Here is a 27,948-nt window from a genome sequence, read left to right on the forward strand (position 1 = left end):
TATCAATCAAGGAGGATGCTTTCGAGTACCCCAGATGAGCATCTGAAATCACGTGATATTTTTCACATGACATGAGCTCTACAGAATTTCTCCATGTTTGGTATTGGCGATCAATATCCGAGATAGTTTAGTGGCTAGAATTACCGCTTGTCGCGTGGTAGACCGGGGTTCAATTCCCCGTCTCGGAGATTCTTTTTGCTTTTCTTGCTTCCAGGATTGCAGTCTCTGTTCATCGCATTTTTTTGCTTTTCCTTTCTTGATAGGTTATCCCCAGAGAAGTGATGCGTGAGCTCTCTTGTAACTTTCACCAAATCGCGCCTTTCAATACAAACTTGCGAAGAACAACGCAATGTGGGAAAACATTATAGAATACCGCGGGTTTGGCCACGTTCTTCGAGGTAGTGATTCGTGGTTCTGGTGGCTTGTTGGAATATATGCCACCCTCCCGTTTTTGGCATATTGGATACTCCCCTTTCTCATGTATAGAGGTCCCCATGGCAGAAGAAAGACCGTCAGTATCTTCGTCTTGGGTGATCTTGGGCACTCACCAAGAATGTGTTACCATGCCCTTCTGTTTTCGAAGCTTGACTATAATGTGAACCTTTGTGGGTACTTAGAAAGTGAGCCACCTATGGCTGTGGTTGAAGATATCAATATTGATATACGCCCTATTAGACCCATCAAGAACAACTTCCATTTGCCTTACTTGTTATTTGCAGCGGAGAAGATCATTCTTCAGCTCTATCAGTTAGCGCGTCTCCTTCTAGATATGAGGGGGTCGGAATTCTATTTTATACAAAACCCTCCTTCGCTTCCGCTTCTACTTGTGCTAGTGATCTTTATAAAGCTCTTTAGCAGAGACTCCAAATTGGTGATTGACTGGCACAATCTCAATTACACTATCCTCAATTTAAAATACAAAAACACGAGGCATCCTTTGGTGAGATTTCTTCGGTTGTATGAGAAATACTGTGGCAGGTTTGCCTGGCTAAATGTGACTGTCACTCACGCATTGAAACGCTTCCTTATAGAGGATTTCGGGTATGAACCTTCCTCAATTACGACATTACACGATAGGCCTGCCTCGCAGTTTCAGCCTTTTGAAGATTCGGGACTTTCAAGAGAGAAGATCTTAAAAAGTCATCATCTTTTTGAAGTCATTGATGATATTGGTCAGTACAAGATTGTGGTGAGTTCAACCTCATTCACTCCAGATGAGGACTTCGGGATTTTGCTAGATGCTCTTAAGGAATACCACGAGTCTGAAGCCAGTCGCAAAACGCCACTTTTCGTGCTTGTGACTGGCAAGGGACCTCTCAAGGAACAATTTACAGCAAGAGTACAGGATCTTGAGTTCCTGAAAAGAGTCATCATTAAGACAGTGTGGCTCTCTGCTGAAGACTACCCTATAATCTTATCGATTGCTGATTTGGCAATATCGCTACATACTTCGCTGAGCGGATTGGATTTACCGATGAAAATTGTCGATTTCTTTGGTGTCGGTGTTCCTGTCATATCTCTTTCGTTCCCTGCAATTGGTGAGCTTGTTCGTAATGGTGTAAATGGGCTTCTTATCGAGAATAAGGACGGCGTGAAAGAGAGTGACGAGCTTTGTCGTTTACTCACAGAGGTCCTATCCAACGAAGGGGAGTTGGAGAGGATCAGGAAAGGTGCACTAGAAGAGAGCAAAAAGAGATGGGATGCAAACTGGACTAGAAAACTAGGCCCTAAATTTCCTGAAAATTCTTAACTTCATTACATGATCCACATACAGGTACAATTTACAGTTCGTAGCCACAGATCTAGTAGCGAAGCTTAATGTTTTTCTGAGATAGAAACATGAGCAAAGCACCCTTGAGATTCTTATGAAATTGATTTTGCCAGTCTTCGATACCTGATCGAAGTATATCGCTCTCTTTGTCCTCCTTTTTGCACATATTCAAAATAGATATTTGCACTTGAATCTCCGCCTCAATGTGTCTTAATATTGCGGCACATAAATTGATGTTACCCTGAAAGGCTAGCGAGATCAAGTACTGAGTGAAAACAGACACATCATCAGGATGCGGACCTCGATGCACCATTGACAGCCTGACCCAGTCCTTTACTTGTGCTATTGTTTCTTCAAGATTAAAGCACTCCCCTGTGATGCTCTCGACAATCATTGCTCTACGTTGAGCTCGTAGCCAGTCCACATTTATTTCACTATCTCCAATGGCTCTCATATTCTCCTTCTTCTTTTCAATCATGTCACGCATGGAGACAGGGTTTAGCTTTTTGTTCTTTCGTTGCCAAGCAAGATCTTTGAAAAACTCTTCACGAATTAAGGTTGGAATTTCCCCCAAAACGTCCTCGTCGTATGAAACTGTCTCATTAAAAGGTGTTGGAGATAATGGAGGCTTTACTGGAGACACCGATTTTTTCGGAGAGATCCCAAGCTTTTTCTTCTTCTTAGGTGATTCAATTACCCTCGTCACCTTGAACGGTCCATTGGCCTGTGTTGGAAACATCTGCTGAAGGTAAACTTTCCCACCAGATTCGCTTGCAGATAATTTCTTTGTTGGGCTTACCTCCTTATTTGAAACAGGTATTCCTCTTCGTAATAATTTCCTTTTTAACTCTCGCTTTATGTCCTCAGGAAGCATGTTGAACACATTCCAGTCGATCGAGTCACTCCCGGTAACACTATCAGCGTAAGGGTTCAACTGTGAACTCTGCAACGGTTGTGCCACCTTCTTATCGCGAGGTTTGTTGAATTCGAGGCGCTGCTGACGCTGCTTCTTGACAACGTCAACATCCTCCAACTTGCCCACGCTTACAGCAACGCCTCGTAAATCTTCAACAGGTATATTCATGACACGAAATAGAGCTTTCATCTCAGAGCCAAGGATTCCCCAGTCATTTGTCGGCACGCCTAGCCTCGAAGATCTGCTGAAAAAATCACAAATCCCTAAACCGAGAAATTTAGGTGTAATTCTAGGAGCATCAGGCGCCCGTCTTGCAAGTTTAAGAGTCAAGACTGAGCCGCATACACCTAGTGCTATGAGCCTTTTGTGGAGTTCCCTCGCTAGTTGCATGAGAAAAAATTCAGCTTGATCAAAAGTATCGAACCGTATACCGAAGTTAACATCAACAGACACCGTCTTTCTCCCAAGTAAAGCTTCACTGCTGCTTAGATCAAGGAGTATGGAAGTATGATCAATACCACGACACAACTCAAAGACTTTCCGACCAAGCTTTTCACCTAATACATCAGTAAGACGCCTCTGTGTGAGAGACTTGACGTCTTTAATCATGAGCTCTTTTGGATTCACATCCAATCGAAGTTCATTGGCGAGTTTTTCACTTATGTGCCACCCAACATTAGGAAGGTCCATAAGTTTGCAACCTTCCAAGTGCTCTTCAATGTCCTTATAAAGATGAAAAAATCCATTTGGCTTCGCTTCTTTCGTGGCAAGCTTTGCTAGGAGTACATTTTTGGATGCTCCTACTGATACTGTGCACTTGGTAAGCTCATGAATATCCTTCCTTATTTCTTGGCAAAGGTTCTCAATGAATGAGGCATCCTTGCCTTTGCAATATGATGTTGCATCAACTAAAGCTTCATCTATCAGTATCGGAAAGATTGAGTCAAACACCTTTTTCGATAAAAGATAATTGTAGAAGGAGTTGGAGTGTTTCTCGTACGTGTTGAAATCGTAGTCGATAACCTTCAAATGAGGACAACGTTCTCTGGCCCGGCCAAGCCACAAACCATTTGAGACTCCCAGTTTTCTTGCAACATAGTTGCAACTGGCAACATCAGACGACTTCCCTCCGTGCGAAACAGCGATTGGGTCCCTAGCCATATCAAGTTCAGGATGTGACAAAGCTGAAGCCAGAGCGAAAAAGCAATCAAAGTCAATGTGAAGCACGATATTATCACTTGAAGGCTTAGAAATTGCAGCATCTTTTACTTCTGTTTTAATAAGACCTTCCTCCTGGGCACGTTTTGCAACCATTCTTAAAAATCTGGCTCGCAAATCTGCTTTCCAGGTACTCAAGTGATGAAGTCTGGAATTTGCAAAAAAATGCTTCAAGAAGTCTGGATGCTTAGCATCCATAGCATACGTATGAGATCTATCCTGCGCCAACTTAAGCTCAACCATCTGACTCTGCGTACGAGCATGCGGTGAGTTCTTAGGGGATGAAGCATCCATGGGTTCAGAGGACTCATTGGCAGCCGTCTCTTCTATGCTTCCATCTTCGAAGCGATGTTCTCCTTCGAGAAGGCCGTCATCGTGCTTCATCTCATCATGTTCAAGTACTTCCACACTATCAATCAAACCATCCTTCATCTGCTCGTGCTCAACTTGCTCCTCAATTTGCAGATGAAAATGCTCTTCACCTTCCACTTCGGCAAGCTCTTCCGGGCGTAATGTCGTCTCATCTGCGACAGCAAACCCAAGTCGCTTTTGATCATAGTCTACATCATCAATGAGCCTATAATCTCTCCAGTTTAAGAGTTTTTTCTCCTTGACACAATCCGCAACCCACTGAGCTCTGACCACTCGGTAATTTCGAAACTGAATGCGCTTTCTCGGGGTGAGTTTATCACACACGATGTGAGTAGCAGCACCTTTGCTTGTGAGATAATTGAGAAACACGCCCCCATGGAGAATGACCAACTTGTGAATAACACCGAGCGACGGAACCGTATTACCGTTCACGAATATAACGCAGCCGGCGAAGATATCTTTGCCCTCAATCTCTTCACCTGAAGCGGCGCGTCGCTGTTTTTCCCATTCAATGTAAGCAGCATCTGCCTTCTGTTGTTTGAGATGCTTGTTCTGGAAATACGTTCCGTAGTCACCAAACTCATGCAAAGGTCCCACATCAGCAAACATCGTTGTATCGCCATCGTCGAAGGCATCATCATCGACCTCATCGCCTGCAGCAGCGTCATTAGTGGCTACCACACTATCCTCCGGAGAATCCCCAGCAAGAGTCTTCTTTATCCCGGCGAGCTGATTTCCAGGTATCTCTTCGTTACTCTCAGTCCTAGACGACGCAACCGCGTCTTCCTGGGTGGCAGGCGCCAGCCGCTCATCTTCTGCTTTGTCAGGCTGAAACTTCAACAAAAAGCTATCAAGATCATCATCAAAGGGATCCGACTCCGTAGACCTCACCAGGTCCAACTTAACCACCTTCTTTTCTGGCGCTGGAGTTGAAGTCTCATCAAACGACCAATTTCTCTGATCGCTCCCCTGGCTTAAGCCATGGATATGCTCTATCAACTGCGAGTTATCCAACAGCCGTAGAAACGACTCATACATCTCGACCATGCCAGTAAAGAGTTGGGGGTTTCTTTCGTTGTTTATTAGTGGAGTAGAAAAGTCATAGATCCTTGTTGGCCTTCTTTGTCTAGTGTCTTAGAGTGTAATAGTTGCGACCGTTGAGGTGCACTGTATAAAGCTTAGAAAGGCATCACCGTGACAGCTACCCGTGCGCATTTTTCCACGGAGGCGAGGAACAGCCGAAAACAGCTCCTGATGAGTGACCACAGAATAGTGAGAAAAATGAAGGATTATAGGGAACGGCGTTCTTGCATCTTCCTTAAATTAACCCCCGTCCTTCTCTATTATCAATCTTATTGGCTGATACAATTTGGTTCGGTGACGTCTTGAAAGTGCTAGCTCGGATCATTTGTCGGTCCGAATTAGCCTGAGGTCCGTTTTCTTCAGTGAATCCGAATTCCCTAGCTGAAAAAAGCACGGCGGTGACGTTTCGCAGCAAAGTAAAGGCCGAATCGTCTAACACTTTTCGCATCTCTGTGGTCCTGCCAGCTCAGCCTTGCACAACGCGAATTTCATGACTGACAGACGGCGATAGATAGGAAAAATGAATCTTGTTATTGGTGGCGCATGTTGATCGCTACGCTTAAAAAACTTGGCGCCTTCTGTGCTAATTATAGGAAACGTAGGTGTTATATAAAAGGTGGACCATGTGCTGCAGCCTGTGGCTAGATTCCGATTCTGTTCCTTCCCACCTTTTTTCGCAACCCCCCGGCCCAGGCTTCTTGGAATCGCTATTCATCTAGGCTTACGTGCAGTCTGTCACGATACTCTCGAATACTTGTTTTCTCAGAGCAAGATTAACTTTCCTTCTTCCAGCTCTGCTTGATAATTAGATTCTTATAATGGTATGTATCGTACTATCAAGGTAGTAACTTCGAATGCTTTCGTTGATACTACGCGTGAGCTCTGCTGCGCTTAACTTTATTTAGGTGCTCCCACTAACTAGTCCAGGCCGAAAAGTTGTCCGAGGAACAGATCGCTGAGTTCAAAGAGGCCTTTTCTCTTTTTGACAAAGACAGCGATGGAAAAATTACCACCAAGGAATTGGGAACTGTTATGAGATCATTGGGCCAGAACCCATCCGAGTCCGAGTTGACGGATATGATCAACGAGGTCGACATCAACAGCGACGGCTCTATCGACTTCCCTGAATTCTTGACCATGATGGCCAGAAAAATGAAGGATACAGATTCCGAAGCTGAGATTGCGGAAGCTTTCAAGGTGTTTGACAGAAATGGAGACGGCAAGATCTCCGCCGCTGAATTGAGACACGTCTTGACCTCGATCGGTGAGAAGTTGTCCGATGCTGACGTGGACCAAATGATCAAAGAGGCTGACACCAACAACGACGGTGAAATTGACATTCAGGAATTCACTCAGTTGTTGGCTGCCAAGTAGAGGCTCTGTGCCTTTCACTCTCCATTTTTCATTACTCTCTTTACTTTGATCTAATGCCTTTTGTATGTCAATCAATAAATCTATATCGCTAGCTTTATGGTATAAATCCTATTTCTTTAGGCTCATGAATCGTCCAAATGATTTGCTGCGCAGGATTGTGGAGGACCTTGGCAACGCTTGTCTGTTGGAGGCATCAAATGTCATATCCGCAAGCCCGTCCTCCTCTTCGTCACTGGGATCAACTTCAGAATTCTTCACCTGATGTCTAGTATTGCCACCAAAATCTAACCCATTGATGTTTCTGTGAACAAGGTACCGAAGCGAATTGTACCAGATATTGTGTCTTCGTCTATTTGAACACGTGAACTTGACAGACTTCGTTTGTGAGTGTACAATAATACTCTTGTGATATAATCCAACAGGTATTGGGTTACTGTCCTCAACGCTTTCAACCCCTAAGATGGCAATAGCTTTACTCTTGGTGGCATTGGGATTCTTCAACACTGGGTTTGATGTTGACCAGTACAATGTTAATGAGTACGGATGCACCCAGAAATACCGCTCGTGTCTTGTTGCAGAAATGGAGCTCAACGGACCTAGTTTTCTGTAGTATTTGAAAAGGTATTCCCCAATAAGAACCTGAGTGATCACAGGAATCATAGATTTATCAGTAAGCGATATGTTACTTGCGACAGACATGCCTGTAATAGAGTCAAGCATACTTGCCTTGGAATTTATGGTTAGGTTAGATCCCACAGACTTGGACTGAGGAATACCGCCCGCAGCAACCTCTCTGCTTTCAATCAAAGGCGAGTCTAAGCTTGCGTTAAAAGGCTCTTTAGGTATCAAAGGTATCTCTGAAGTGTGCTTATATCCACGTTTTTCAGCAATATCCTTGAACGCTTCTTCAGCTATGGACTCGAGAGCGCTATCGCGGAGAATCTCATATTGAGAAGTGGGAAGAACTGTGACCTGCGAATCTGACGGATCATCGCCAGGCGTACTTGAGATATATGCTGATATAGGAACACAAAGCAAACCTTGCTTTTTAGCCGCCTGTCTGATTTGACGAGAGTCCTCTAGATTCATCAGAGTACGCTTCATGCTATGCAATTCGGTAGTAGGTATGACTGAGAGTCCCATGTCACTAGCGCGTTCCGTCAATTCTTCTCTTGTGAGAACGTTAGGCTGACTGGCTTCAAGATGAGCAATGCTTTCTTGCAAAGACTTATGTTCTTGATCGCTGAGAACGACCAATCCAAGGTTGGCCGCCTCTCCTCGAAGCTGATCTCTCGAGACTTTTGATTCCACCTCACAAGACAATTCATGAATTCGAGAGTCTTTTTCGGTCAATAACTGCTTAAGTTTGAGAAGCTCGTTCGAAGAGATCACAGAATAGCCGAGCTCCTGTCCAGCCTTCATCAATGACTCTTCATTGTTCAACGAATCTGCGTACTTTACTAGATCGTCGTATTCAGTTTGCTTAATCAACATGAAGCCAAGTCTTCTGGCGGTTTGTCCCAACTCTTCTTCATCTAAAACAAAGGACTCACTTGCATCTTCGAACTCATCAATGTCTTTCTTTACTGAGTAACCTTTATCTTCAAGAATTTGAATGAGCTCGCACACTCGAGGAATTTTGCTTTCGCTACTCTCGTTTATAATCTTCTCGTGTTGATCCTTATCATGAACTATCATGTCGTGGCGCGAAAGAACGTCTTTTGCCTCATCAATTGTGAGTACTCTTCCGGCAGAAGATTTGAGCCATTCGAGCTCATCTTTACTTATTATGACATTTCCCTCGTCTGTGCTCAGTTCCTTCAACGTAGAAGCCTCGGCGACCGCCAACCCCATAGCGGCGCATTTCTCGATCAAATAATGTTTACTTGGATGGGTCACTTGATTATTCATATCGTTGAATTGATCTTTGTGAACCAAAACGAGATTCTGTTTCTCTGCTTTGGTCTCCAACGGCTCTGTACATGAACTTCTCATCTCGTCAAGCTCATCTTTGGGCACAATCTCCATCCCCTTCTTTGTAGCATTTTTCCTTAAAGCTTCCATAGAAGGCTTGGTTGCTTGAAGGAGAAGGGAGTCATACTTTGCAGTGTCAATAACCATTTTCTGCGTACCTTCAAGCTGCTCTTCAATAGTTCGATTTGCTTTGGTCTTCAAATTTTCATGTTCACCCATCTCGAGAACAATAAGACCATGATCGTTGGCCGCCTTTCTCAAGCTTTCGACGTCAGGTCTATGAAGTTGATCTCTCAAAGCCTTTAACTCTGTGGAATCTATGACGACCATACCTTGAGACCGCGCAACCTCTGAAAGAGAGCGAGATGCTTCCGCACGTAATTGATCAAGTTCGCTTGACTCGATGCATTCGAAACCCATTGCATTGGCCTTTGATACGATGAAATCCACAGTCGGACTATTCAATTGCTGCAAGGTTCTCTCGTGATCAATTTTGTGAATCAAAACAAAGCCAGCTTCAATTGCTTTGTCATCTATTGAACGCGTTGCCTCCTTCTTGAGCTTCTCAAGATCTAGTTCACCTATGGACGTCAAGCCATTGGTTTGAAGAACCGATTTAGCCTTCTCAAGAGAGGGATGTTCACATTCATATTTGAGGGTTTTTAAGTCCTCTACTTTAATTATATTGAACCCTTTCTGGGCCGCTTTTTCCTCGATTGACTCATTGGCGCGGTTCTTGAGATCTTCGAACTCTGTTGTTGGGATAGCAGTCATGGATAATGCCGCCGCTTTGTCATGAATTGACATATTTTTCGACCGATTCAAATTTTCAAACTCTGCGCTATTCACAAGAATTAGTCCCTTGGCCTTGGATGCTTTCGTAAGATAATCCTCCGAAGGGTTTTCGAATTTGGCCTTGAATTCAGAGAGCGCTTCAGTGGCGTATCTGTACTTACTCTCGAATTCCATGAGGTCATCACGATCCTTTGGACTCAAGAGAATAAGATTCTCTTCGTTCGCTCTGTCAGTGAGCAGTTTATTTGCTGCTAGGTGCATTGCCTCCAATTCACTCTTGGCAACTAAAGTCATGCCCAAAGAGTTTGCTGATTTGGTGATAAAATCAAGCGTTGGCTCCTTGATGACCTTCCTCAAATCTTCAAGTTCATCTTTCTCTAATACAGCCTTCCCAGCTTCCGCCGCCCTCTCTTCAATGCTCTTCGATAAATTGTGGAACTCATCTTCAAAGATCACTACGCATCCATGTTTGGATGCAACGCGGCGAGACACTTCTAGTGTTGGCGATTCCGCTTCCAGTCGTAATTTGCGATGCTCTTCATTTGAAAGAGCTACAAGCCCTGCTTCTTGAATTTGCTGCTCAAGAGGCTTTGTGAGTTCATGATACTCTTTGTCAGCGATGACCTTGAAGTTTTCCAAACAGGACAATTGCTTGAGGTCATCTAATGACGGATTTGTCAACTTATGATGTTCACTCTTCAGGACTGCTGTTAACCCTGCTTTTGCAAGTTTTGTACTGAGTGGCTCGCTCAACTTCTCGAAATCGTCTTCACTTACCAAGCGATATTTGAGAGCTCTGGTCTTAAATCTCAAATATTCGAGAGATGGAGTATCAAGTTCAGAAAGCAATTTCCTATGATCCTCATCTTTGACGACTGCGTATCCGTGAAGCGAGGCTTGATACTGAATTTTCTCAATATCAGGGTTATTTGCAATTTCAAGCAAGTTGCGATATTCTTCTGCCTCTAAAAGATGGTAGCCGTTTTCTTTAGCCAACGTCTGAACACTCTTTTCGCAGTGAGAAGATAAACTTTGATATTCGTGCTCTGGGATTACCTTGTGACCTTTTTTGGCGGCATCCGAGGCGAGTTTTTCTAAGGGCGGATCCGAGAGCTGGTCTTTCATCCGCATAGCTTCCAGTTCCTCTAAGATCACGCATCCCAAAGAACGCGCTTTCTGCTCAACGGAGTCTCGGGTTGGGTTCACTGCGTCCATTTCTAGCTTTCTGTATTCATCCTTTTGAACCACCACCAGTTGATGAACTTTCGCCTTTTCCTTAAGGTATTCAAGTGAAGGACAATTCATTGCATCTAACAACTTCGCGTGTTCTTCAAAGGGTAATAACTTGTAAGATTGTTCTGTGGCTTTCTCACTGAGGAACTCAAGCCCTGGGTTCTCCACTTTGTTCCTCAATTCTTTAAGTTCATTGCTAGGAATGATTGATAACTCTTTGGAAGCACACTTTTTCTCTAAAAATAGAACTGAAGGATCGTTGATCGTCATAGTAATCTCATTATAATTCTCCTCCGACATCAAACGGTAGCCAAGATTCCTTGCCTTCATGGAAATAAATTCAGTAGATGGAGACAAGAACGTCTCTCTAAGCTGGTAGTACTCCTTATCCTCGATGACTTTGAAGCCTTTAGTTTCCGAGTGCTCCGTCAAAAACTGGATAGAGGGTTCTTCGTATATGCTCTTCAACCGTTTAAGCTCATCGATGCCGACTATAGAATTTCCTTGCTGGTTGGCCTTGTCCTCTAAAAAGGAAGCAGATGGATTTTCATATGTGCTCTTTAATTTATTGTATTCATCGAAGGTGATGAGTTTCATTGATTCAAGTTTCTCCTTGTCTTCAAGATGCTTCTCGAAGTCTTGACTTGGTACTGCGACATAGCCATGCTTCGAAAGATTCGATTTAAGAAAGTCAATGTCAGGGTTATTGAGTCTTTGTTTCAAAAGGGCAAGCTCTCCGCGAGAGATTAGTTCCATCTCCAATCGAGCAGCTTGCTTCTTGACATGTTCCTTATCAGGTCTGCTCGCTAATTCAAGCAAACGCATGTAATCTGACTTCCCGATCACAGAGTGATCAAGAGAAGCTGCACATGCCTTCACATGATTGATATCAGGATTTTGAGCCTGTTGTTCTAAGGCTTCGTAAACATGTTTGTGAACCACCCTAAGCTCATGTCTCAGAGCGATCTTTGAGATATGATCGACGCTCGGGTGATGTGCCATTTGATTCAAATCTTCGTAAGTATCGCTGGAAATCACAATTGCCCTTTGCTTCTGTGCTAACTCGGTCAATTGTTCCATAGATGGAGACAACAAATTGTCATAATGAGAGGACGTCAAAATAACCTGGCCGAGACGGTTGGCGTGGTAACTTATATGGTTTAAATCGGGACAATTCGCTAAGTCCTTGAGGCTTCTTAAGTCGGCGTTCCTGATAAACTCACCATCAAGCTTCGAAGCCATTGATTTCACATCGTTTACAGAAGGATTCTCGGCTCTTTGCTTCAAATTCTCGAACTTGTCGTTTTCGATCAATGTTAGATGCGCATTGGTGGCCAATTTTCTCAAGTGTTCAATGCCTGGATTGTGAGCTAGAGTCAGGAGCGTAAAAAAATCTTGCTTGCTCATGAATTTAAGGTCGTTCTTCTCTGCGACCATCTGCAACCATTCAGCATCTGGATTATTGCACTTCTGCTTTATTGACTCGAGCTCAGAAGAAGGGATTGCCACCAACCCATGAGCCTCGATCTTCTCAATTAAAACATCCTTTGGGAGGTTATCGACTTTCTTGACAAGCTCGGTGTGCTTCTCTGTCAGTAAGATGACTTGGTTTTTTGTAATAGGAAGCGATTTTATATGCTCGAGTGATGGTTCATATGCAAGCATTTTTAAAGTATCAATTTCCGTCTCATGAACTGCCACCTTCTTGTGTTTCGAGAGTTTGTTTTCGATGTATTCAAGGGAAGGCTCGTCAAATTCTCGCAATGAAATGAGTTTGTGGTCTAGTGCTGCGGCCTTCAGCTTCAAGTATTCAAGTTCAGGGAATTCTAATTGGTGTTTGAGATCGCTTAACGTATGCTTCTTAATCAAGCAATGATCACGCTGGTGAGCATATTGTTCAATTCTATCGATCGTAGGGTCTTCATAAGATTGCTTCATCCGAGAATACTCGATACTGTCCACAAAAGTCAAACCTGCTTTCTCTGCATGAGAAAGCAAGGTTTCCTTATCTGGTTCAAGAGCAGTCTTTCTCAAGGTCGATTCCTCTTTCTTCGACAATACTATATGGTCAAGCATATCAGCTCTCTTTCTTATGATATCCATGGATGGGCGTTTAGCTGCTTCCTCCAAAGCAATATATTCTTGTACTGAAAGCATTTTGTAGTTCAATCGCTCACAATGGCTATTGAGGAAGTCTAAATCAGGAGTCTCTAGCTTCGTTCTCATCGCTGAAACATCAGATTGGGCGACTAGCTCACACGAGTGTACCGCAGCATGGTTGCGCAATTTCTCAAGAGAGGGCCTCTCTGAGTCGTTCTTCAAAGACTCAAATGTGGTTGAATCGAGAAGAACGTGCCCCAACTCCTTTGCCCTCTTTTCAATAGTTTCTAAGGAAGGCAGATTAGATTTCTCAACCAAAGACTCATGATCAGTTGCTGTGAGTATAACATGGTTCAAACGTCTTGTGTGTTTCTGAAGATGATCCAAAGAAGGGTTTTCATAAGTGTTCTGCAAAGCCTGGAAATCTGACGCCGGAGTCATGATGAAGTTCAACTTTGAGGCCAGTAATTGTAATTCTTCGATCGAAGGATTTGATATTCTCTTCTGCAAATTGCTATACTCGACTTTCGGTAAAACAACCTGATCAAGAAGAAGAGCATGCTTCTTCAAGAGGTCGATGCCAGGATGGTGTGCGTCAGTGTTCAATCGGTCATAAATATCCCTCGGTATCACCACCCTTCCAAAGGCATGGGCCTCTGCTTCAATGATACTCAAGGTTGGATGCTTAGAATTGTGTTTTAGAGTTTCGTGATCATCCTTAGAGATTAGCACAAGATTTCGTAATTTAGCAACACTACTGATTCTTTCAGTAGAAGGATTCTTCGCAGTTTCCTCGAGACTGTTGAGCTCATCGTTCGAGAGAACGTTGAGATTTCGTGAAGCGGCCATGGAACGAATTTCGTCAACCGTTGGACGTTCTGCACTTCTTATCAAAGAAGCTAAACGCTCCTTCTCAATCAAAGTATAGCCTCTTGAAGTAGCCTCCGCAAACATGGTTTCCAATGCTGGATGCTTCGCCACATTACGTAAATGACTCAATTCGGATGCTTCAATAATCAGATATCCCAAAACTTTAGCTTTTTGAGCGAGGAACCAATATTCAGGTTGGCTTTCTATGGCTGTCAATCTCTCAAACTCTTCAGCTTTCACCAACATATGTGCTTTGTCTCGGGCTTTCTGTTTCAAGAAGTCGAGTGAGGGTTCATGGAAGTTTTTGTAAAGATTCGAGTATTCTTCCTGTTCTAGAGTCACAAGACCAAACTTTTCGGCATGGCTTTGAATTTGGGCTAGAGATGGATATTGTGCTTTTCGAAGGAGACTGTCATATTCGTCTTGTTCGATAACTTTGTGGCCAACAGCTTTCTCTCGTATGTTCTCTATGGAGGGTGAATCAATGGAGTCTTTCATGATTTCCAAGTCTTTTTTGGAGATTAGAGTATGGTCGTGAATTTCGGCTTTTTTCGAAAGGTGTGCCAAAGTCGGTGTATCCCTAAACTCTCTTAATTCATCAAATTCCGACAATGGAAGCATCCTGTGCAGCCTTTTAATCGCAGCGGATTTCAATTGCTCAATCGTGGGCTCGTAAGCTACTTTGTGAAGCCTCTCGTAATCCTCCTTCTTTAAAGCAACATGATTAAATGTTTCAGCTTTAGATAGCCAGTTTTTCAACAGTGGATTCTCTAATTTAAAGAATTTCTCATCATCTAAAACATAAAGACCACGTTTCTTCCCATGTTCAGTTAGTTGCTCGATCGAGGGTTCATTTGCACGTTTGAGTAAATCATCGTAGAATCCTGATGTTGTGAGAATCAAACCGAGCTCATTTCCTTTTTTCGTCAAATACCCTTTGTCGGGTTTTTCGAAAGCAGCCTCGATTTTCTTTAGATGCTTGTACTCGTCATTCGTAAGTGGTAGTAATTGATATTCCTTGCACTTAGAGCGCAAATACGATTCAGAAGGGTTTGAGAGGAGCCTTTCATTATTCTTGAGAATTTCGAGGTATTCTGTTTCCACAGCCTGGAAACCTATTCGGTTAAGTTCATTAGCGAGGTATTCGAAGTCAGGCTTCGCGAAAGACTCTGCCGCTTTCGAAATAGTAGCATATTCTTGAGAAGGTAGAGTAACAAACCCTTTCTTTTCGAGCTTAGATCTCATCTCACTTTCCTCAAGGAGGTCATTGTATTCCAGTTGACTCAAACACACAAAACCTCTGATCTCTGTCGCTTTCTTGAGTCTATCATCTGAAACATCATCGATGTCATTATACTGCAACTTCGCGTAGTCTTCTTGCAGTAGAAGAACCAAATGATGTTGCTTGGCGTAGTCCTGAATTTGCTTTTCGGTAGCATCCGGGGTGAGCTTAGACAATTCCGCATTGAGCTCACGCTTTGCATGACCAACATCTTCATTTTCTGAGTCTGAACAATCGGAAGCATTAAGAGAGGGTAGCTCCTCCATCTTTTCCACATCGGGGCTTCCGCAGTCATAAATTCTATGGCGTACAGGTTTGGATGGAGTGGCAGAAGAATGATTGTCGATGAAGTCTTCCCACTTTTCGTCCAGCGGCCAGTTCTCATTTTCGTCATCCAAAACAACGAATTTTGAGTTTCGCTTCGCCGGCGAGAAGGATGTTGAGGTTCTGGTCAGAGGTGGTAGAAACTCCTTCCTCTTCGCCTTCTTGCTGCTAGGAGGTGTACCTTTAGCGGAGCTATGATTTTCAAATCTCGCCTTGAGCAACGCGCCTCTCAATTTGGCCACCATCTTGTATGAGTGGTCAAGGTTGGCTTTTAGTGTCTCCACGCGTAAGTCTGAACTTACAGAATCGGCGTTGGCGTCCCTGAGGATCCTTTCGCTAGCTTCCAATATGCTACCCAAGTCAGTTGGATCATCCTCCTCCACAGCTTGCATTCGAGCGAAGCTAGGTTGTGGCTTTTTAGTGGCAGCAGTGTCGTGAATATTTTCTTCAGCAGTTTTAGCTGCTGTCAATTGTATATGCAAGGAGTCGTTCTCGTCATTCAAGGAGTCTATGCGTGCGTTGAGCTCGGCAACTTCCTTTTCGTAGGTGTCTTTGGTCTTGTGAAAATCAGTGTCTAAGGTATTGTGCGAGATACGGAGGTCGTCGTGCTCCTTCTGGATAGATGCTATGCGTAATGTCATTTCGTTATTTGTCTTGACAAGTTTATCGTTGGCAGCACGTAGCTGATCGAGATCCTCAATAAGTGTGGTGTTCTTGGTCTCGAGCTCCCAGTTCTTGCTCTTCAATTGCTCCTCCGTGTTCTCGGCAAACGATCTCGAATTCGTCAAGGCTACTATTTGACTCTTGTACTTCTCTAGCTCTTCTGCTGCTGATTTGAGCTTGCTTTTATACTTGTTGTTCTCTGCCGTGAGTTTACGACACTCAGTGAGCAAGTTTTCACTTAACCCCACGACAAAATCCATGTCATGGCCCTTGTTCTCTGGCCCAAGAGCTGGCGCCGGTTGTGGGAAAAGCTTGTTCATTTTATTTGAGTTGCTCAATTTACCCAAATGTGAAGACGAAGTCCTCAGTTTCAACTTGGGCCCTGAATCATTTCCTCCAGGTGGCTGTCTAGCACCGTGAGTAGGATCAGGCAGTGGTAGTGGTGTCGTGGACTTATCTCTTGCGCTACCAAAAAGTTTTTTCTGAATATCCGAGAGCTGTCCACGAATATCCTCTTTTTGAGAATGGGACATATTTTATTGGGTGGTATACAGCTTAAAGATTGTGAAACAAAAAGTCGATCCACTATTTTCCTCAGGTAAACAGACTGTATTTGAATCGGGCTTTAGGTGTCGGACGGCATCAAGGGACTGCTTGCTATTCTCGCTCTCATACAATTGTGCGCGGGTAGGGCCAATGGCCTAATTAGTTTCTGAAGCATTATTTAATCGAGTACAACTTGTCTATGTACTGGGAGACGTAATTCAAATCACTGGTGTAATTTTTCATTCTACTTGGTCTCTTGAAGACTCGAACATGCTGTTTTCAGCGTTTCACTTTTCGTCTTCCTCCCTCAATTCCTGCTTGATCTTCTTTTGAAGTGCGAGGTTTGCAACCATTATTTGGATGAAGTTGAAACCAAAAAATGTCACCAAACTCGTGAAAGCAAGGCCAATCATTGATGGAGCGAAAGTGTCTGATGCTTCGATGGGTGTCCTTTATGCGGACTTGAAGAAGAACTATCACAACTGCGAGGAGTCTGGGTTCGTTCTAGATCAACGAATGAAGCAGTGATGACTCCGCTTGTGTTCGCCGCCATTTTTACCAAAAATTTCTAACTTTCGAATTTGATCCCCTTGTGTCACGGGCTACTTTGTAGTTCACAGTGATGGACTCCCTCCTCACGTGTTGGGGTGTCACAAGAGAATCTCTCGAGGTTATCAGGAGTGTTTGAACGAACATCAATGCCAGCTCCGGATTGTGAGGGTTTAATTGAAGAGCAATCTCCTCATAAGGCGAATTGCCATGGCTCCGAGCATTGTCTTCAAATTCTGCGAGATTTGGATCAGCCAGTCCCTCAGCTTCTGCAGCAGAGGCTCCTCCAAGACATGCCTTTGATTTTGCCATTGACAGGCTCAATTCCATTGACAATATGAGCATCCTTGATGACGAACAATGTTCTTGTGCTGTCGTATCTGGTTTTCACGTAGGTGATCAGAGCCTTAATATATAAAAAAGACGACAAATAGCCCATGATTCAGTTAGGAATGCCGAATCTTAGAGACGCTAATAGAAAGAAATATAGTGCCGACCGTGCACTTTTAGCAAATTTGGGGCTCTTCTCAAGCCGTTTTGGATATCTTCCTCGCCGTCACCACTGAAGTTGTTGAATTCCAAATCCTCAGAGAACTCGGATCATAACCATGAAAACAATACTGGATTTTTTTTTTTTTTTTTTTTTTAGCCGAGAAGAGCGCTTGATCTTGTCTGGACATGGTAGAGTCTCTTAAAGTGGCATTGCAACAGACAGCTTTAGTGTTTTGGCCCAGGCACAACCCACAAGCATTCCAAGATAATATCTTCACGTTTTAAAATTGCCCCTCTTCACTACAAGGCCAGCAAATATCGTGCAAGAATACGTTGAAAAGTTGAATGCTTTTGGGGAAAATGGCTGCAAAATCCACAAGCCGTATATGTAGCTCAATCAGATTCTCGAATACAGGCAAGTGCGGCGTTGCTGGAGAACAAGGGTAGATGTCGCTCGCACAGATTTACTAGCGTGCTAGGAAATCGGCGGAAAAAAACGCTTCCTGCCGAAGCATTATTTCGGACGCGCATTGAACAAACGACCTTGGAAATAACAGCCTTGTGCTTGCCGAAGCATCGGACGCTGTCAACGTTCAGCTAAAGGAGGATTGTAGGCTATGTTGACAGGTTATGAGTGAACGATATATAAGTGTGATGAAAAGTCGAATTTGCTAGCACATGCAGCGATTTGCAATATGTCTCCTGCTACATATCCTTTCGGCGTAGAGTGGTTGGCGTCTTACTGGATAGCGTAATGATTGTACAAGCTGGGCGAACCTAATTGAAATATGTAAATGTGGTAGCATCGCGGGCTTCAAGCTAGGAGGATTATTCACCCGTTGTAGCAAGAGCCGACGTCGCTTGCGACCATGCTTGTCCCCATCTAATCCCCACAAAATGCGAATTAGTCATCCTACCCAGTATTTGTAGGAGAGCCAGGAGTTTAATCGTATACCATTGTCAATGGCGATCTTCAAACAAGTGGACGTATTTTCCAGCTCAAGGTACAAAGGAAACCCTGTAGCTGTTTTCTTTGACGCAGATGACCTCACCACAGAGCAAATGGCACAGATGTCCATGTGGACAAACTTGTCTGAGGCAACTTTCATCATGAGGCCCACTCGCAAGGACGCTTCCTACAAAGTAAGAATCTTTGCCCACGAGTTCGAATTACCCTTCGCTGGCCACCCTACCATTGGTACGTGCCATGCTCTTTTGGAAAGCGGCCGCATTGAGCCCAAGAATGGCAAGGTCTATCAGGAATGTGGTGCAGGTTTGGTGGAGCTCACAGTCGATAATGAAGGAATAATTTCTTTTGAACTTCCCCGAGCCAAACAATTGAGCACACCTGGTGACATAACAGCCGTGACAAAGCTTCTTTTTTCAGGTGATGTCAAAATCGCCGCTCCAAAGGCCATTCTCTTCGATGTCGGTCCTCATTGGCTCACTTTAAAGCTTGATGAGGCCGAGACTGTGCTTCAGCTCGAGCCAGATATGTTCGGGTTGAAACAGCTTTCCGAGGCCTGGAAGATCACAGGGGTTCAAGTTATCGCGCCCCATAAGGAGGGTAATACCTATGAAATGAGGACTTTCGCTCCAGCGGTTGGTGTGTCTGAAGATCCGGTGTGTGGGTCGGGTTCCGGGGCAGCAGGTGCTTTTCTAGCTGCCATTGGCGAAGTCAAAGGAGCTTTCAACATCATTCAGGGTACAAAAGTGGGTCGTGAGGGCAGAGTGGAGGTGAATAACGAGGACAAGATTACTGTAGGAGGTCCTACGATAACCACTTTAGAGGGAATTTGGAAACCATAGTTTTCATTCTTTTTCTACAGCATTTGAAGTGAGTCAAGCAAGTTGAACGAATCCTCTACCCAAGCTTCACTCTCACGTAGTGGCTTCCTCCGCGGATTGCCTATAGTAGCGAGTTTATGTGTCTTATTCGCGCCAACTACACAAGTTGAAAAGTAGCCAACTACCCTTCTTGTAATTCCAAGGATCAATGTCTTCCGATGCCCGGGATGCTTTTGCCTCGGGGGCTGAGTATCATGATCTACGTACACTCAGACAAAGGAATCAGATTCAGTCGTCAAACACCCTTGCTAGCAGTGAAGATCTCGAATCCATCATCAAGCAAACGTCTACACTTTCTATCGCAGAAACAAAAAACACCTCCTTTTGGACATTGCTGTCTATTTTCATTTATGTGATCAATCCGTTGTTGCTTACCGCAGTGTCTGCATACTTCAGACTATCTGGTGTTGGCGATGTCAAGAAGGTCATTTGGGACGAGGCGCATTTTGGCAAATTTGGCTCTCACTACTTGAAGCACGAATTCTATTTCGATGTACATCCGCCTCTAGGCAAGCTTCTTGTGGGTCTATCAGGATGGCTCGCAGGATATGACGGCTCGTTTGAGTTCAAGAGCGGCAATCATTTCCCAGAAGAATTCAACATAGTAGCAATGAGATATTTCAATTGCTTGTTTGGTATACTTTGCACACCCTTCGCTTACTTCACAGCTTTAACCTTGGGGTTCTCTCATTACACAGTATGGCTCATTTCATTGCTGGTTGTATTTGAGATGTTGTCACTCACATTATCGAAGTTCATCCTACTAGATTCAATGCTCTTGTTCTTCACCGTCACGACGTTCTTTGGTCTTAGCAAGACTCATCAATTGAATAGCAGGCAGGGCCTTCTCTCGTTACAAGGCATTTTCTGGCTTTCTTTCACTGGTATTTCCATTGGATGTGTTTGCTCTGTCAAGTGGGTGGGTCTCTTCGTTACTGCACTTGTTGGCTTTTACACTATTTACGACTTGTTGATTGGCTTGTATAAAGTTACTTCACCAGAACAAAGGGCATCTTGGCTGAAATACATTAGTCATTGGCTAGTGAGAATCGTCACCTTGATTGTCATTCCACTAACCATCTACATCACTGCGTTTAAAGTCCATTTCATCGTGCTCAACAGGTCCGGCCCAGATGATGGCTCCATTTCGACTTTACTTCAGGCGCAATTGGAGGGAAATACTTTGAAGAACGGCCCACGCTCAGTTGCATACGGTTCCTTAGTGACCCTCAGATCGCAGGGTCTTCTGCCCAATTTGCTTCATTCTCACCCTCATTTATATCCAGAAGGCTCTCGCCAACAACAAATCACAACATATGGCTTCAAAGACAATAACAATGAGTTTTTAATAGAGTTTGATCTCGAATCTGCCAAAAAAGGAAAATTCGCAACACTTGAATACGATGATGAAAATCCAGATCTAATTCTTGACTACAAGACTCTCATCAAAGACGGTGACACTATAAGGTTGTTACACAAAGATCGCGGATGTTTCCTTCATTCGCATTCAATCCCTGCCCCAGTTCTGAAAAGCCACTATGAGACTTCCTGCTATGGCAACATTGACGTGTATGACGAGAAAGACGACTGGGTAATTGAAGTCCAAAGTCAAGACATTTCACCATCTCCTCTCTTTCAAAACGAGAGTATGCTGGAAGTTCATCCTATTTCCACAAACTTCAGACTCAGGCACAAGGTTTTAGGTTGTTACTTGGCAACGACGGGCTATTCATATCCGTCCTGGGGTTTTCAACAGGGTGAAGTTACTTGCAAACATGTTTTTTTGAAAAATGACAAGAGTGCTTGGTGGAATATTGAGGACCATGTCAACAATGAGTTTGAGTCCCCAAAGACGCCATATGTTGCACCGAAGCCTAAATTCTGGAAAGAGTTCATCTTATTGAACTATGGAATGATGGCGTCCAATAACGCATTGGTCCCAGACAGTGATCACTATGATCACTTGGCTTCAAGATGGTGGGAATGGCCGATTTTGAGAACAGGTTTGAGAATGAGCGGCTGGTGGACTGATGACGCAAAGTACTTTCTCATGGGTAACCCGTTCGTGACTTGGTTCAGCACATTATGTATTGCGATTAGCCTAATCTTGTTGACTGGAGTTCTATTTCTCTGGCAAAGACAGAGGATCGACTTGAGTATAGAGGGATCTGAATGGCAAAGATTCGTGGGACAGGGAGTCTTTCCTCTCGCTGGTTATATTCTACACTATCTTCCATTCATTTTAATGGGTAGAGTCACCTACTTGCATCATTATGTGCCTGCCTTGTATTTCGCTATTTTCGTATCAGGCTACGTTGTTGAAACCACGGTGGCTAGAAAAGCTCCAAGAATTGTATGTATCGTTGTCTATGGACTTCTTTACGCTGCAGTCGTTGGTGTCTTTTGGAGATACCGTTTCTTGTCGTTGGGCATGAAAGGTGCAATCGCCAATTACTTGCATCTCAAGCTACTCAGATCCTGGCGCCTCTGAGAGCTCTAAATAGGTAAGGGACTACTTTGGACAAACTAGAGTGTAGAAGAGTTGATTAAATCAGATTTTTCCAAAAAAAATATGGTCAAACGTTAGTTGCTTATGTTTTGGCACGACCGTTATTATTTTCATACTCGCGCAAGTGGTTTAGTGGTAAAATCCAACGTTGCCATCGTTGGGCCCCCGGTTCGATTCCGGGCTTGCGCATTTTTTTTTTTAATCTTACTTCGCCACTACTCACTAAGTCCTAGCTGATCAGATTCTCGTGTGTAATTTATCGTTTGCATCTTTATGGTTAATTTGATATTGGCATATTGCGAGCCGATACATCGGTGCCAAAAGCCGAGGTTATTCCTGCACAGGCACTTGTCCGTTCTCTCGCACGTAGGAAAATCCCACTTTACGCTTGCAATCGGAGACGAAGTCATAGGTGGAAGCTCGAGACCCCATAACTTTCTTTTGATCACAATTTAGTAACTTCGAGCTTGTCTGATTGTCTCTTGAGACCTTGCAACGATTTCGCTGACTGCTTTCGACCTCAAACCGCTCAATATCGGCTAAGAACCCCGAACAGCTACAGCTCCCGATAATGGAGTATAACAACACTTACTTGGACGACCAAGAGTTGACCCATTTAAACCAACAACAAGGTCACAATGGCGTTGGAGAGCATCATTACAACGAGCAGTCGATACCGACTGCCTCAGAACGAGCCCCTCCTCAACTGACTACACATCCTGTTGTTGATGAGGAAGAGCTTTTAGCCGCTCAAGCGGCCGCTGATGCGGCAGTTGCCCAACAACAAGCTCAACCGCAGCCTGGAGGAGTTTTTGGAAATGTTGGCCAGGGGTTGACAGGTAAGAACAGAGAAATGTTGATGCAGTATTGGCAGGAAACAATTGACTCCATCGAGAATGATGACCATGACTTCAAGAACCACCAGTTGCCCTTGGCCAGAATCAAGAAGGTGATGAAGACGGATGAAGAGGTGAAGATGATCAGTGCTGAGGCCCCTATCCTATTTGCCAAAGGGTGCGATGTCTTCATCACCGAACTAACAATGCGAGCATGGATACATGCCGAAGAGAACAAGCGCAGAACACTTCAAAAATCAGACATTGCCGCTGCATTAACCAAAAGCGACATGTTTGACTTCCTTATTGATGTGGTGCCCAGGGAAGAGGAAAAACCTAAAAAGTCATTCCTGGGCCTGTCTCGAGGTGGCAGCTACGTAGCTACTACTTCGCAGCCACAAATGCACCAGTTTTCGCAGCCGCTGATGCATGTCTCCCAAATTCGTGGCCCAGGTAACCCACCCGTTCCTGCTCCAGTAGAAGCATCGATTGGACAGAATACACAACTGCCAGGTAACCTGGGACTGCCTCTTCAAGGCGTTCCTCACTTGCCTCAGATAAGGCTGCCCCAGAACCAGCTTCCGCCCCGTCCAATATCTGACAACGACAAGGGGGACGCCCGTGAGCTTCAACATCCGGTCCCACCGCTCGACGACATGAGAAATCCTCAAGACGAAGGAGTGAAGCAGGAGGAGAATGAGGAAGGGTCGGGATATAACTTCGAGAACTACCAATCTTACGAAACCGGTTACTAGCAGCCGATGTAAGGCGGACTGAAGACGCTTATTTGGTCGTCTAGCTGATTCAGTTCTCAAGAGACAAGAAAAAGAATGGCTGCGTGAGCAGACCCTGTACAAGTAGTCCAATGTATTTTAGTTAGATCAATAGTACGTGTAAGATTTCGCTTCAGTAAGTTACCCCAAAAAAACGCTTGAGTTATCAAACTCTTTCTAGGTTGTACGAATCTAGTACAGGCGAAGTCGATACTATATCGTTTATCAACTAATTGTTGAGGGACGATTTTTGGTGGCAATTTTTCCACATTGGATTCGCAACCTTGGTGTGTTCTCACTTATATTGTCCAAATCTTGGGCTACTCCACAGCATTAATAATAGATGCAGTTTGATCTGAAACTTTTACAGACTTTCAATCTCGTATTTTACATTGATCACTTTAGCCAGAAAACGAAAACCTGGCCAAAAATCCCCACAGCAACTTTTCAATACTATATAGTTGTATGCAAGGAGATCGGATGCTGTCGGGATGTCCTCAATGGAATGGGATGTATCCATTGTGCGGCACCTTGCTCTGAATGCACTCTAGAATTATATAGGCTCCTCACGCTCCCTTTTTACGTCATGTGGTTCTATGTCAACTCCTCTCATTTAAGCAATTGAGTTATGTTCTCTATATATAGGGGTGCCCTAGCAAGACAAGCCCGCCCATCCTTAATTATTCCCAAATTACGTGTGCCAAAAATGAATTTGATGACAATTTCTCAATCCTTGGACGAAGCCTACAACAAACATTCCATCATCCCCGATGTCGTCGACAAATTCGACACTCAGGGTTTGTTAACTATTGAGTACTCGAAAGAACACCATGTCACTTTGGGCAACACATTGAAAGTGGCGGACACTCAGCATGTTCCAACCATTCAATTCACATTGAACTCACCAAACCAAGAGAAGGAATTGCAGGTTAACGAGGAGGACAAATTCACTTTGGTGTTGACCGATCCGGATGCTCCAACTAGAGGTGATAAGAAATGGTCGGAATACGCCCACTGGATTGTCACAGACTTGCCATTGAACACAAACAACGCTGAGTCTGAGGAGTCCTTGTCTACAGTGTTGGATATTAGTAAGGGTAAAGAGCTCTTGAGCTACGTTGGCCCAGCGCCACCTGAGAAGACAGGAAAGCACAGATATGTTTTCTTATTGTACAAGCAGGATCCCAAGGCCAATTTGGTCACACCACCTGACAGACCAACCTGGGGAACCAATGTGCCTGGCTCTGGAGTCAGAGACTATTTCAAAAAACACGGCGGCAACTCACAATTGTTGGCCGTCAACTTCTTCTTTGCTCAGAACGAAGTCCAGGAGTAGCGTGTTAGTATAATGAACGAAACACATCCTTTTGAAACCGCTTTTCAGTAGTAGTTCACCGTAATCTCGCGGAGCTGTAGTCCTTCGGACTAACAACTAAGCCCTTACCCTTGATAGCACCCCTGTAAATCGTCTCAATGATATCAATCATATCTTGTTTATTGTCTATAAGGAAATTGAGCTTGTTGTTGTTGCCGGTGCCAAAGTCACACATCATATGCTTGTTGCGATAGAAGAACATAACTGTACAAGGATCGTAGAGCTCATACATTTCGTTGAAGTCAGGAACTTGCTCAATATCACAGACATAGATAGCAGCAAAGTTCTTGACCTTCTCTGCTATCCCGTAAAGAATCTCATCCATGATCATGCACAGGCGGTCATAGTCTTTACCAAACCGGATGATCACAAGCCTTTCATCCTCTGATAAAATGGCCTGGTCAACATGCCAACCTGTTCGAAGATGCGGAATGAAAATCGAACTCATGGTTTTCCCGGGTAGTGTCCTATAGTGACACTTCGAGATGAGGAGCCTATGCGTGCGCGGAGGCACGCACCTTCACAGCTTTACTGTACAAAAAAGCTTAGTTTTTGCAACCATTTGATACGCCCCATAGATGAACATCCAGTCAGTAAATTTACCCGACTTAGAATTCGAGACCGACCACGAGTTGACGTCGTCGGATGAGAGCGCCCATACCGAATTTCCCTCGATTTCACATACTAAGTTCAGAATTCGAGACCATATCAAGTCTTTCTTCAATCCCCAACATGCGAACAAGGAGGCTCACGAGGAAAGCTTCAAGGAATGCTTTGAAGCGAAGGCTTCAGGTACTCAACCGAGATCTCACCTTGCAGAGAGACCAAAACCCAAGTCCATATTTGGCTCGCCAACGAAGTTGTTGATCGATACTCATGACGATGCCCTTGTCTACCACCAACTCAAAGCAGAGAGCCTTGCAAGAAAGGCGCTTCCGTATGACATTTATATACTTGAGTGGGTTGCATGGACTCAAAGAATAGAGAATGGCACCAAGGAGTACTCAACGGAGGACATATCCGATTCAAAAGCCCTAGACGGCTTGACTGAGTCAATCTCGAACGAGGACCTTTCATGGAGGAAGCTTCATATTTTGAGAAAAGAGATCACGCCAACAACCAAAGAAGACTACCTGAACATAACGGTCTTCATGAAAGTTGACAGGGAGAAAGCAGTGGTTAGCTTTCATAAGGTATGCAAAAGCGTCCTCTTGGATGACCTTTCAAAACCACTAGGGATCACCAGTACGTTGTCATACATCGAGTTTTGCTTTTTATACTAACACCGCAGTTCCTATAGTAGGCATCACCCTTGGAAAAGCAACCACTGAGTACTTAATTATAATCTTGTGGCTTGGAAATGATGGCGAAAGGGAGGAAGTTAAGGCTACCTACGACTTGCTTAGATGTCTAATCAACTCGATCGACGATGAATATGATGAGGTGATAAAATCATCAGTCTTGGTGAGACTTGGGGATTTTGAAGTCGTTGAAATGTTTTCTGGATCATGAGTATGTTGAATCGAATGCAGCTTTCTTTTGATGGTCTGAATCTGGGGTAATCGATATTTGATCACGTGCGCCTGTATGTATTTGCATTTTTTCAGCCCTCCATAGTCAGCTTTTCGAAGTAGACATCGGCAGTTCTCTCATAAGATGTCTGAAATCGAGCTTGGAATCACCGCTGATATGCACGTCCATCTTCGTGATGGAAGGATGATGGATCTCATCACTCCCACAGTCAGAGATGGTGGAGTATCGATCGCTTATGTCATGCCAAACCTAGTCCCCCCAATCACCACTATCGACCGTGTGGTTGAGTATAAGAAGAGTCTTGAGGAGCTCTCCCCCAAGACAACTTTCTTGATGAGTTTCTATCTTTGTAAAGATTTGAGTCCGGAGCTTATCAACGAAGCTGCCAAGATCGGTGCCATTCATGGTGTCAAGTGCTATCCTGCCGGAGTTACCACCAACTCAGCCGCTGGTGTTGATCCCAACGACTTTTCTGATTTTTACCCAATCTTCAAAGCTCTAGAAGAGAACAACTTGGTTCTCAACTTGCATGGTGAGAAGCCACCATCCAAAGATGAAGATATCCATGTTTTGAATGCCGAGCCGCAGTTCTTGCCTGCCCTCATCAAACTCTCTAACGACTTCCCAAATTTGAGGATCATACTTGAGCACTGTACCACCAAAAACGCCGTCGACACAATTCGTGAAATCCACCGAGAAAACCCACAATCCAAGGTCGCTGCAACAATCACTGCACACCACCTTTCATTGACCATAGACTCGTGGGCAGGTAACCCGATCAACTTTTGCAAACCTGTTGCGAAATTGCCTGCTGACATGAGGGCGTTGATTGAAGCTGCTACTTCTGGCGAAAAGTACTTCTTCTTTGGGTCGGACTCCGCACCACATCCAATTGTAAATAAAGCGAAGCACACAGGTGTTTGTGCTGGTGTATACACACAGTGCAATGCAATTGCCTACGTTGCCGAGGTGTTCGACACCGTTGGTAAACTTGACAACTTGAAAAAATTTGTCTCTGATAACGGAAAGGCGTTCTACGGGATTACAGATGAGGATGTCGTCAACAAGGACAAGGTCTACCTTGTGAGGCGTGACAATGCCGTCCCCAAGGTTATAGGTAATGACACTTTGGAGGTTGTTCCCTTCAAAGCTGGAGAGACCTTGAAGTACGCCGTTGAGTGGAGATGATTCAAGTTTGCACAGCGCATCAGGATAGCGTAAATAGGAATGCGGAGGAGCTAATATGTGCACTTTCAACCTTGAATAAAGAGATCTTGTAAATGGTCTTTGTATGTCAGAAGCTGACCCCACGAGGGTCCAATAGATGCATGAAGGACAAAATCTTGACAGGACTTTGCAAGACCTCGAGGGTGCTTCTCGAAAGGCACGACGGTGAGGCAGCTCCTATAAAGGGATAGGTTTACGTTAAATTAAGTGAGAAATTCTCGGGCATAGGAATGAAGCAGACGAAGTTAAATTTAGTAGTGCCACCGCCTATTGCCCACTCTCGCG

General features: G+C 44.2%; 11 protein-coding genes and 2 non-coding genes across 13 annotated transcripts; 10 read left to right on the top strand and 3 right to left on the bottom strand. All coding sequences in view use genetic code 12, as the record gives it.

Annotated features, from left to right (window-relative positions):
• Window positions 1-116: 116 nt before the first annotated feature.
• CJI96_0000712 lies at window positions 117-188 on the top strand. Its single transcript has one exon. It is a non-coding gene; the product is annotated as a tRNA-Asp (tRNA).
• A 290-nt stretch (window positions 189-478) lies between these two features.
• ALG1 (chitobiosyldiphosphodolichol beta-1,4 mannosyltransferase) lies at window positions 479-1,750 on the top strand (the record flags this gene model as incomplete). The annotated part of the gene is made up of 1 exon (XM_029034941.2): window positions 479-1,750. One exon carries the CDS (start codon window positions 479-481, stop codon window positions 1,748-1,750), a length of 1,272 nt encoding a protein of 423 aa, XP_028890183.2.
• Window positions 1,751-1,802: 52 nt separating this feature from the next.
• CJI96_0000714 (deoxycytidyl transferase) lies at window positions 1,803-5,324 on the bottom strand (the record flags this gene model as incomplete). The annotated part of the gene is made up of 1 exon (XM_029034942.2): window positions 1,803-5,324. One exon carries the CDS (start codon window positions 5,322-5,324, stop codon window positions 1,803-1,805), a length of 3,522 nt encoding a protein of 1,173 aa, XP_028890184.2.
• An 854-nt stretch (window positions 5,325-6,178) lies between these two features.
• On the top strand, window positions 6,179-6,734 carry CMD1 (calmodulin; the record flags this gene model as incomplete). Its single annotated transcript, XM_029034943.1, has 2 exons — window positions 6,179-6,181; window positions 6,288-6,734. The coding sequence occupies 2 exons, from the start codon at window positions 6,179-6,181 to the stop codon at window positions 6,732-6,734; spliced, it is 450 nt and encodes a 149-aa protein (XP_028890185.1).
• A 108-nt stretch (window positions 6,735-6,842) lies between these two features.
• Window positions 6,843-16,508, bottom strand: CJI96_0000716 (uncharacterized protein; the record flags this gene model as incomplete). Its single annotated transcript, XM_029034944.2, has 1 exon — window positions 6,843-16,508. The coding sequence occupies one exon, from the start codon at window positions 16,506-16,508 to the stop codon at window positions 6,843-6,845; it is 9,666 nt and encodes a 3,221-aa protein (XP_028890186.2).
• A 2,017-nt stretch (window positions 16,509-18,525) lies between these two features.
• On the top strand, window positions 18,526-19,371 carry CJI96_0000717 (uncharacterized protein; the record flags this gene model as incomplete). The annotated part of the gene is made up of 1 exon (XM_054702027.1): window positions 18,526-19,371. One exon carries the CDS (start codon window positions 18,526-18,528, stop codon window positions 19,369-19,371), a length of 846 nt encoding a protein of 281 aa, XP_054558002.1.
• Window positions 19,372-19,558: 187 nt separating this feature from the next.
• Window positions 19,559-21,901, top strand: PMT6 (dolichyl-phosphate-mannose-protein mannosyltransferase; the record flags this gene model as incomplete). Its single annotated transcript, XM_029034945.2, has 1 exon — window positions 19,559-21,901. The coding sequence occupies one exon, from the start codon at window positions 19,559-19,561 to the stop codon at window positions 21,899-21,901; it is 2,343 nt and encodes a 780-aa protein (XP_028890187.2).
• Window positions 21,902-22,037: 136 nt separating this feature from the next.
• Window positions 22,038-22,108, top strand: CJI96_0000719. Its single transcript has one exon. It is a non-coding gene; the product is annotated as a tRNA-Gly (tRNA).
• A 382-nt stretch (window positions 22,109-22,490) lies between these two features.
• On the top strand, window positions 22,491-23,510 carry HAP5 (Hap5p; the record flags this gene model as incomplete). The annotated part of the gene is made up of 1 exon (XM_029034946.2): window positions 22,491-23,510. The coding sequence occupies one exon, from the start codon at window positions 22,491-22,493 to the stop codon at window positions 23,508-23,510; it is 1,020 nt and encodes a 339-aa protein (XP_028890188.2).
• Window positions 23,511-24,234: 724 nt separating this feature from the next.
• TFS1 (Tfs1p) lies at window positions 24,235-24,864 on the top strand (the record flags this gene model as incomplete). Its single annotated transcript, XM_029034947.1, has 1 exon — window positions 24,235-24,864. One exon carries the CDS (start codon window positions 24,235-24,237, stop codon window positions 24,862-24,864), a length of 630 nt encoding a protein of 209 aa, XP_028890189.1.
• Window positions 24,865-24,919: 55 nt separating this feature from the next.
• CJI96_0000722 (U4/U6-U5 snRNP complex subunit DIB1) lies at window positions 24,920-25,351 on the bottom strand (the record flags this gene model as incomplete). Its single annotated transcript, XM_029034948.2, has 1 exon — window positions 24,920-25,351. The coding sequence occupies one exon, from the start codon at window positions 25,349-25,351 to the stop codon at window positions 24,920-24,922; it is 432 nt and encodes a 143-aa protein (XP_028890190.1).
• Window positions 25,352-25,481: 130 nt separating this feature from the next.
• CJI96_0000723 (uncharacterized protein) lies at window positions 25,482-26,415 on the top strand (the record flags this gene model as incomplete). Its single annotated transcript, XM_029034949.2, has 2 exons — window positions 25,482-26,148; window positions 26,195-26,415. 2 exons carry the CDS (start codon window positions 25,482-25,484, stop codon window positions 26,413-26,415), a joined length of 888 nt encoding a protein of 295 aa, XP_028890191.2.
• Window positions 26,416-26,559: 144 nt separating this feature from the next.
• Window positions 26,560-27,624, top strand: URA4 (dihydroorotase; the record flags this gene model as incomplete). Its single annotated transcript, XM_029034950.2, has 1 exon — window positions 26,560-27,624. One exon carries the CDS (start codon window positions 26,560-26,562, stop codon window positions 27,622-27,624), a length of 1,065 nt encoding a protein of 354 aa, XP_028890192.2.
• Between the last annotated feature and the right edge of the window lie 324 nt (window positions 27,625-27,948).

This window comes from Candidozyma auris, chromosome 1 (genome assembly GCF_003013715.1).
Source record: "Candidozyma auris chromosome 1, complete sequence".
Taxonomy (NCBI): domain Eukaryota; kingdom Fungi; phylum Ascomycota; class Pichiomycetes; order Serinales; family Metschnikowiaceae; genus Candidozyma; species Candidozyma auris.